At 45.9% G+C, this 10,200-nt stretch overlaps 1 protein-coding gene across 1 annotated transcript; it reads left to right on the forward strand.

Moving 5' to 3' along the window:
- The first annotated feature begins 644 nt into the window (after positions 1-644).
- LOC127046955 (C->U-editing enzyme APOBEC-1-like) lies at positions 645-6,032 on the forward strand. Its single transcript, XM_050944681.1, has 5 exons — positions 645-666; positions 2,759-2,789; positions 3,236-3,636; positions 5,220-5,341; positions 5,883-6,032. Exons 1-5 carry the CDS (start codon positions 645-647, stop codon positions 6,030-6,032), a joined length of 726 nt encoding a protein of 241 aa, XP_050800638.1.
- The last annotated feature ends 4,168 nt before the right edge of the window (positions 6,033-10,200 follow it).

The raw sequence follows: 10,200 nt of genomic DNA on the forward strand, positions 1-10,200 counted from the left end.
TGGAGCTAGCGAATGACTGATTTAGAAAGGGTGGGAGAGACTCCCCTCCTCGCCAAATAAATCACTGCTCTCCTTGTCAGGGAGTAAAGCCTCCCTACTGATTTGCTGGAGGAGTTCTCCCCAGTGCACAGGCCATAAAGGCCCCAAGGCCAGATGGCAGGTGCCCTTTGTGTGGCCACAACAACCTCTGTGTTCAGAAGGGAAGGCGAGTGCTTGTGAATGGATCTGGTCCCAGGCTGCCTTCACTGGGAAGGGGGCATGCAAAGAGAACAGTCTGGCAAATACCTTTGTGCCTGTACAAAGAAAGTCTTCTGTGTCCCTGCCCTGTCCTTCATCACTTGGGAAAACGCCCCTCCCTCCAGGACAGCCAAAGAGGTTAGAAATGGGGAAGACTTCTCAAGTCACTCATCCATTCCCTTTCCCCACTCCCTCCCGTGCTCCTCCCACTAGCCCCCAGCCCCTCCAGTGCTAGGGCAAGATTGTTCTCTGCAGTCTAATCTCCAGGGCGTTGAGTGGTTACCATCCCTTCGCTCTGAGCAATGCCAGCTCTCATGAACAGGAACTAAAAGAGATAAAGTGTCTCCGTTAAGAGAGAAAAAGACCATCCCACAGAACAGGAGGCTAGAAGAAAAAGAGAGGAAGCCATGACTTCTTCCACAGAGACTGGTATGTGTGTAGGCGAAAGAGAGAATGTGTGTGTGTGTCTCTCTCTATGTGTACCTGAGGTGTGCGATTGTTTGAGGTGAATGATTGTGTATATGTGTGCATGTTGTATGTTTGCATGTGTTTGTGAGCACCTGTGATCATGCAGGGATGTGTAGGAGTAGATGTTTGGATGTGGGGTTCTTTGTATAATGCATATGTTTTTATCGGTGTGTATTTTTATCTCTGTGTATGTGTTTCTGGGTGCAGGGGCGTATGTGTCAGTGCTTGCACGCCAAGGTATAAAATGTGTGGTAATATTGTCGCTAAAGGATGCAAGTTATTGAAAATACAAGTCTCAAGGGGAGGGTGGCAGAGTGGCTGACTCAGGGGAACTGAGATTGAAATAGTGCTGAGATCATCTCTGGGGTATGAAATACAAGCCAGCCCCAGGTAGTAGCAGGGGGTGGCAGGGTTACCAGCTGATCCAAGAGTCAAGGAATGGGATAGGAGGCCTGTCTGGAGCACTGGGCCTGAGCCAGCATCAGGTGAGGAAGACTGAATGGCCCAGGTATTGGGGGCTGGGATACGGAGCCTTTCATTCCTAGGGCATTGCTTCTGATGCAGACCCAGGCTGGTTATAACCATGTCGTGGCTATGTGGCAGCCAGTGTTGAATGAAAAATATTTATTTTTGTATTCCTGTAAGAGAGTGAACATAGTTCTATGTCTGTGAATTAGCCGGTCCAGCTCCTAGCAATCATGTACCCACAGCACTGGGAGCACTGCTATTAAACGTCCCTCTTGCAAGTAGGGTAGGGAAAACTGACGTTGCTCTGGGACAAAAAGGGTTAAAATCTGACACACTAAGAACTTTCCTAAACTCCCTTTGAACGTTATCTAAACCTCTTGCAAAGGCGCCAAGATGTTTTCTCCCAGGCCTGGGAACCAAGGTCACTAAGTCTATATTTTCATTCTTTCAGCTATTGCCTTCAAGGTTCCTATGAACCAAACTAGCTGCATAAGAGCAGGATGGCAGCTTCATTCCGGGAGCTCAGGGGTGCATGAGAGGTTCTGGAGAAAGGGACTCAAAGAAAAATCACAGACAGGAGAAAGACTGAGAGCACAGAGAGGTGCTCTCAGTCAGTAACAGTGGGGCAATTTGGCAGGATCTAACATCACAAAGAACAAACATTTCCCTAATGTTTTCCAGGCTGAGCCCTTCCAAAATGTTTCACAAGCTGATGCAAAGGGCCTGATTCTCCTCTTATACCACTCTAAATGAAGAGTGACTCCACTGAAATAAACAGAGTTGCACTGATGTACAAATGGTGTCAGAGGAGAACCTCTGAGGTGGCGCATGGCCACTGTTTAGCAGAGCACAGCAACACCACACAGCTGACTGCGAGTGGAGAAAAATCTAGTAGCCAGCTGAAACTAAAGGGAGAATTGTTAGGAGGCAAAGTGCAGTAACACAAATGAAAATGTACCCAGGACACCAGGGTTAATACTCCTACTCCTACAAATAGTGTCAAGGGATTCTAACCACACCATCCTTGGTTTTATATCTCATCTAGAGACATCCCCAGCACCACACTAGTGTTACAGGGTAGTGGTGACTCAGAGGAGAAAGCATCCCCTACTGAACCAGCCACCCCACTCCCTGCAGCACAGCGCCCCCTAGTGCTATGCTGGGTCAGTGCTGACTCAGAGGGAAGAGCACCCTCTACTGAGCCGTGTACCCCACTGCTGATTCTGAGAGAAGAGCACCCCTGCAAAGTCACTGCTTCCTGATATATTAAAGCCATCTGTGGTAGTCTCTCATCCAATTTTCAACCCAGTTAAACTCCTTATCCAGGCTTAAGGTGCATATAACCCCAGGTGGCACTGTGCATAGCACCCCTGAGGTAAGGATAACAATACATGGCAGAAAGGTGGTGCAATTAGGAAGGAGCAGGGTCACATTTCTCTGGACTTCCACTGTAAGGAATAGATGGGTGTGAATGGTCGCTGATTTGCTAAGATGCTGTCCTGGATCCCTGGGGTGAAAACTGGGATCCCAAAAATCACCTCCACCCCCAACCCACCCATAGATGACTCTCCATTCTCTCTTCCAGTAGATCATCCATCCAGAAGTGCTAGCCACAGGTAAGAATGACAGCTATAGTCTGGTACGTGACTGGTGTCACAAGAGAATTTCAGGGGGTGTGGCTGGGGGGATTTTCTTCCCCTTAAACTTCTGCTATCTCAAAAGCATCTTGCTATTTTCCTTTCCTTTCTCCTCTCTCTGTCCTTTTCATAACAATCTAGGTCCTGGTGCACTACGCTGCAGCCATGCAGAATTCTTGCCTTCCTTTACAATAAAGCTGCAGCTCAGACTGAACCCCTGATCCCAGAAGTCCCAGGTATCATATATCCCAAAGGTCATTAGAGACAGGACCTGGGGACACACAGTCACACAGGCAGCTTGTCTGACAGCAAAGAGGCGGTACTAAGACCATACTAACTGTCCCTCTCCCATCCTCACCCCTGTCTCTATCTCTTTTGCTACGTGGGAGTCATTAAAGATGCCAGTGATGGAATGTGGATTTCAGGTGGAAGATCCAGCCAAAGGAATTTAGGGCGATCTTTGACCCCAGCGCATTTCCCAAGGTGACCTACCTACTCTATGAAATTAAGTGGGGCAGCAGCACGAAGTTCTGGAGGAAGTGGTGCCCGAACACCCCCACCCAGCATGCCGAAATCAACTGCCTGGAAAATGACTTCAAGGCAATACACCACAGGCCTTCAGTGTGCTGCTCCATCATCTGGTTTCTGTCCTGGAGCCCCTGTGGGCTGTGTTGCAGACTGATCATTCACTTCCTACGGGCCCATCCCAAAGTGACCCTGCAAATCTACATAGGGCGGCTTTTCAGGCACAGAGATGAACGGAACCGGCAAGGCCTCAGGGACCTGGTGAGCAGTGGAGTGAACGTTTACATCATGAGCCTCCCAGGTAACACTTCCCAAGGTTACAGGTACCTCAGTTCTGGACACTGGGGAATGGGCCATGAAGCCTTTCACTTCTAGGCCACTGGTGCCAGTTAGGTCCCAGGCTAGTAGTGAGTGAAAGTCATTCTGGTTTGATGGCGATGTGAAATGAGCTGGTGAGGGTCAATCCACAATCAGACACTGCCATATTGGCCAAACATTGATTCATTTCTAGAGAAATGCGGTGGGGGTGGAGATCAATGAGTTGGTTCAAATATTTCCACATGCTATTCCCTGCAGAGAGAGTGGAGTTTTAACAACTTATCTTACCCCCTGCTTTTTCTTCGCCTCCCCCCATCTCCCCCTGCTGGTTCTGTCTGTTCCCTTCCTTGAGGGTGGGGAAGCTCTTGGAGAGAACTATTCCCCCCATAAGGCTACCTGGAGTCAGATAGATCCCCAGCCATTACATGTACAAGAGCCACCCTTGTAAGGCATAGTCTTATGGTACAATGCTGTAGGCTATATCATTTATGTCTCAAACCAACCCCATTAGGAGCTTGGTGGCAGCGCCACACTGTCCAAGTTTCAGGAAGTCTTTGGTATATAGACGTCCCTTCCGCCTTTGAGCATGTGATCATGTCTTTATGTTGTGGTTCTTAGTGCCATTTTCTCCTCTCTGGTTCACTGTGTCCTGAGCAATAATGAGGACATCCCCTTCAGCCTGAGATTGGAGCTGCACGCAGGGCAGGCATCTTCAGGTGCCAGTGTAGTGCCAACAAACCATGGTCATCGGCCGGCAGGTTTGAACCTGGAGCCTAGTGCACGAACTAGCTGTTAGCTAAGTGCACTGTCTATTAGCTAAGGTGTGGAGCAGACTCATTTAACACTCTCTCTAAGAGGTCTTGGTGCCAGTAGATGGGACAGAACACCACACCCAGGAGCTGTATGGGTGACGCCAGCAGTTCAAGTGTCACCTCTATCAAGGCCAGGGCTGGCTCTAACTTTTTTGCTGCTCCAAGCAAAAAAGAAGAGCACTGCTCGGCCGCACCCCCTGCTGCGAGCGCTGCACCGCCAAAACCCCAACCCCTGAGTGCCACGCTGCCTGAAACCCCGCCCCCTCAGAGCACTGTGGTGTGCCAAGGCCCAACCCCCCTCCGAGCGCCGCACTCCCCCAAGCCCCTGTACTGTCTCCGAGCGCCGCGCCAGCCCCTACCGCCCAGAGCATCACGCCGCCCGAAGCCCCGCCCCCTCAGAGCGCTGCGCGAAGGCCAAGCCCCCGAGCGCTGCACCGCGCCCCCGCCCCCCCTCCGAGCATCACACTGCCCCAAGACCCCACTCTCCTCCAAGAGCCGTGCCAGCCCCCACCCCTCCAGTGGCGATCCGCCAAAACAAAAAAAAAAAAAACAAAATAAAACAAACAAATCCGAGCTCCACCCTTCCCCAAGGTGTCGCCCCAAGCACTTGCTTGGTTGGCTGGTGCCTGGAGCCGGCCCTGATCAAGGCTTCTCCTCCCTTGCCTTGATCAAACTCAGGGCAGGCGATGATTGGTGTATCAGTCCCTTTGTTGTGTCCTTCACCGTGTGACTAGTAATCTTGTAATTCACTCAGCTTACGACTACTGTTGGAGAACATTTGTCGACCACCGAGTCAGAGAAGATGATATTTACTGGCCCTGCTACTTCACTCCATGGATGATATTCTATATGCTTGAATTCCAGTGTATCCTACAGGTTGGTAGGTGCTTAATGCTGGGGTGGGGAGAGAATTGATCCAGACTCATATGTAGGTAAAAGGAGATGGTCCTGTGGTTGAAGCATAGAACTGGTAATCAAGAGACCAGAGCTCTCTTCCTGGCTCTTCAGAGAGGGAATCAAATTCAGCCATGGAGTAAATGGGCAGAACTCCACTGAAGTGAAGTTGCACCAGATTAGACCAGGAGGGTGGGATTTAGCCTAAGGAGGACTATGTCCCATCACTAGGAGATTTCATGTCTCTCCATCGACATCTCTGGCTCTGATGACCCATTTTCATGGCTCAGCTCTAATACATGGAGAGTGCCATCTGGGTTCATAGTGCAATTGAGTATTTTGTGGATTTCCTTTCAAATTTCTTCTCAGTAACATTGTTGAAAAGTGGCCAGTGATTGCAGGTCAAGGGAGAGGTTCTTTATTGTTGCCATTTCCCTTGAAAAGCCCAAGTGACCCTATCATGATGCCATTGGACAGTTAGCTTCCAAAGTTCTTTTAATATCATTTTCTCTGTTTGTACCAGGGTCTACCTCCTTGTTTACAGATTTGGCTGAAGAATTACACTGGCTCACCTGTTTTCCAACTCGTTTTACAAGAATCTCATAGAAAAATACTCTGGCAAAGTCTCCACACAGCAAACAGTCCCCAGCAGCGACTGATTTTTCAGGCCTAGGCCATCAACTGAGCACTAGTACTCATCAATGTATTTTTCTGGACCACCAGTCAGTCACAAGCAGTGACCTGTGCTCAAGCCTAGACACAAGTCAATCAACAGCCTACACCAACGTACTATCCTGGAGCACCAACCATTATTCAAGCCTGAACCATCAATCAGGCAAAGAGTTGGCCCAGTCTTGTACTTTGGTGTGTAGCTATGATTGGATGCCTGTATACAGGTAGTTATTATTATTTTTCTTTAATATCTACAGTGCAAGTGAAGACTGTGATTGTAGCAAAGATAGACATGCCTGTGTTATCTCTAAACTGATGAGAACAGGTAACAATAGTAGTGTAGATGTGGTGACGTGGCCTTCAGAGCAGGTTAGCAACCAGAGTACATACACAGGCTCCCTGGAGGATTTGTACTCTGTTTGCTAGCCCATGCTGAAGCCAATGCCATGACATCTACACTACTATTGTTACCTGTACTCCACTAGATTAAAGCTAACATGGATATGTTTTACCATGGTACAATCACATCTCACTTGCAGTGTAGACATTCCAAAAAGCAACCACCTGTCTACAAGCATCCAGTTACAGCTACACACCCAGATGCAAAACGTGGCCATCAACCAATCAGCAGAATGACCAGCATCATAATTATACTAACCTGGACCATGGTCCAGTCTCATGAATAGATGACCCTAATGTCTCCAATTCAATTAACTGAAATGAGCTAGATTCTGTTTTCGTCTACATTGGTGTAAATCCTGAGTAACTACACTGAATTCAGTAGCATTACTCTAGATTTGTACCAATGCAAACGAGATCACGGGAGGAGGAAGAGGTGTGTATTTCCTAAGGAGCAATCCTTGTACTAGGTACATTTAGGGAAGAGTGCTTTAGTAAATTGCATTACTATAGATACAGCTCAGGTATGCCTAGTGCTTTATCAATGATCCATAATTAGCAATGATTTCAAACTGGAGATGCAAAGAGGAGATTTTAAAGTGAGTGCATTTGTGAATTGGAGTAACAGCCTCAGTTTTATACCTTGCAGAATTGCAAGTGGCTTTGGATGACATCTAAATATTAGTCTTTTAGACTATGATGAATTCTTAGCCCTCATCTACACTAGACATTCAGCCATGCCAGGGAACTGGCTACATGCTCAGTTGACCCCTGAACCAATCACAATCATTGCTCCAATTTGTGGGGAAGGCCAGAACTTTCATAACCAGGTTACAACTCAGACACAGTTAACTTCCTCTCTATAGTAGGACCCAGAAGCCCAATTGTGCATACACAAACTTGAGTAACTGTTGAAGCCAATGGGACGGTCCATCTGAGTGTATTTATTCACATGGTAAGTGGTTGGAAAACTGGGCCAAATGTTAAGGGGCAACCAGGTTAGGGGCAATGTTGTTGCAGACAAAGTCCCCAGGAGTGTTGTAGTTGTAATGTAGGCAGGGCCTTATCAGACCAGATCTTCACTTGCCAGAGATCAGGGAGGTGAAGAGCATATGACTAATGGTGATAAGAATGATACATTCTGAAAACATATTTCGCAGAGCTTTGAATGTGTGTTTTCATTGTTTAGCTGTAATTTGGTTCATATTGCTTCAATATGATCCCTAATGATATTCCACAATTGTGATAAAAGAAGGGAGAGGGCTCCCTTTTATGGACCCAGACAGCCAAAGTTAACTGTAAAATCCCTCTTGGTAGCTGTTCTCTATTTGCTTTAACTGGAAAGTGTTAAAAAGTCTGACTGAATGCATAGGTAAAAGGAAATGAGTGGACATCTGGCCAAAAGAGCCAATGGGAAGGCTAGAACTTTTTAAAATTGAAAGATTCCCTTTGGTCTGTCTGTGTTGTTCTCCCAGAGAGCAGGGACAGGGCTGAAACTCTGCTGTAAAAAGCTGTAAGACAGGTATGAAAAATCATCAGATCATACCTAGAAACTACTTATTGAAAACACCAGATATGTAAGTAGATCAGGAAATGTCTAGGAAGACACGATCAGGTTTATTTCTTTTATTTCTTTATGGCTTGTGTACTCCTCTGTACTAACCCCCAAATGCTTTTGTTTTACTTGTAACCATTAAGCTGGACCTCAAGAAAACTATTCTTGATGCTTAATTATTATATTTGTTCTTTTTAAATATAGCAATAGCCTAAGTTCCAGATGTATTTTTTTTGTTTGTTTTTAATAAAATTTACCTTTTTTAAGAACAGGATTGGGTTTTTGTGTCCTAAGAGATTTGTGTGCACGTTCTTTAATTAGCTGGTGGCAACAGCTGATTTCCCTTGTTTTCTTTCTCAGCTCTTACCTGGAGGAGGTAGGGGGGGCGGATGGAAGGGCTTGAGGATACCCCACAGGGAGGAATTCCCAAGTGAGCCTTCCTGGGTTCAAAGGGATTTTTTGCATATGGATGGTACCAGCATCTACCCATTCAAGGTCAGAAAAAAGCTGTAACCTTGGGAGTTTAATACGAGCCTGGAGTGGCCAGTATTAATTTTTAGAATCATTGCGGGCCCCCACCTTCTGCACTCGAAGTCCCCAAGTGGGGAATCAGCCTTGACAACAATGACCAGGAGTAATATGTGTCTGGCTCTTGAAAAGATCTGAATGCCCTGCTTTTTTATGGCTCTGTTTTGGTTACTGTTGTCTTAATTCAGGAAGCCATTTGCAGTTAACAACAACATTATTTAACCTACAAATGTATCAACAATGCTAGATTTTTTTTATGGGCCATACAGTAGATGGCACTCTTTCTATTAGGTAGCTATACACACGTATATACTGCTATGAATATCATTTATATAGCACTCACCAAATAGTTGTTCTTTTCCTTTTCCTTTCATTAACTGAGCTGTTTCCTAAACATCCTTTTAGATTTAGCTATTTCTTGGAGGAGTTACATCTCAGCTGGAAATCTAATAAAGCACATATCAACTATGAAAATGATGTCAATGTGCCCAAAAGGCCTGATTTGCAAAATGTCAGTAACAAAATTGCATGCACAAAAATGCAGGCACGTTTGTGCAAGTAACACATGTGTAATTACCATGATTGTGCAGGTAGGCTGGATAATTACACCTATAATCAACAAGAGCTGCATCTAGCCTTTTGTATGTGCATTTGTGAAAATGGAATATACAATTTAAGCATGGAAATGTACATGAAATTTTGCATACATAATTGTATGACAGATTTTCTGAAAGCCAGACCCAATAGGAGCACATGTATATATTTCAGTGTGGCACTGACAGCATATATGTGCTGGATTTGAAAAAGGACTGGGTATTTTATTGACCATGATCGACAATTGTGCCTAAGCCAGCTAAAATGGCAGTATCGCTCATCAGCTGTCATGCATAGTAGAAACTGGGATTGAGGGGTGTCAGGAAGGAATTTTTCTCCCACTTACAGCATTGTAGAGTTATTCAGGTGCAACATGGGCACTTTTGTGTGATGTTGGCCGCTGCAGCATGACAGATACCAGATTAGATGGATTGAGGCTTGATCTTAGATTACAGGTTCTCTGCTCTGGCTTTCCCTGGAGATCTCCATGGGGAGCATAACTCTAGGATTCACCTGCACAACATCAGCATCTTCCTTAACTCACAAACAAGACCTGGGGTAGATCCCCTGGAATCTCCATTGAGAATTAATGCTTGATCCAAGTTATAAATAAGGAAAGAAGCCTAGGATCCATTCCCCACTATCCCCATAGGGAATATAATTGCTGAAGTGGCACCCATCTTAGAATCATAAAGTTAGAAGGGACTGCAAGGGTCATCTAGTCTAACCCCCTGCCAAGACATAGGATTGGGGATTAAATGCAAAGTTATTGCATTATATTCACCTCTGTTTCTACTCTGGATGGGGTCACCCTGTGTAATCCTACTTGGGTGAGCTTACAAAGCAAATTTAGTGCAGCTGGTGCCTTTATGATAAATCACCTCACTAATGGATTGTTTGTATGAGACCCAGGTTGTTTGGTGCCTACCTACTACAGTGCATGTTGGAAATGCGTGAACTACATCAGATAGCCTACTAGAGCTAGATCAGCTAGGTTAGATAAATGACCAAAGCTACTGTCAATACTATTAGAGGTTTGAAAGGAAATGACCTGTGATGGGTTTTGAACATTCAGTGCACGTAGAGGAGCCTT

The sequence above is a fragment of the Gopherus flavomarginatus genome, chromosome 1 (genome assembly GCF_025201925.1).
Source record: "Gopherus flavomarginatus isolate rGopFla2 chromosome 1, rGopFla2.mat.asm, whole genome shotgun sequence".
In the NCBI taxonomy this organism is placed as follows: Eukaryota; Metazoa; Chordata; order Testudines; family Testudinidae; genus Gopherus; species Gopherus flavomarginatus.

Excerpts from the sequence above, each read along its gene's own strand:
- LOC127046955 (XM_050944681.1), top strand. The coding sequence starts at position 645 with ATGACTTCTTCCACAGAGACTG. Across the intron at positions 2,790-3,235 it reads TCCAGAAGTGCTAGCCACAG|GTGGAAGATCCAGCCAAAGG; the intron begins GTAAGAATGACA and ends TGTGGATTTCAG. Across the intron at positions 5,342-5,882 it reads AATTCCAGTGTATCCTACAG|GGTCTACCTCCTTGTTTACA; the intron begins GTTGGTAGGTGC and ends TGTTTGTACCAG.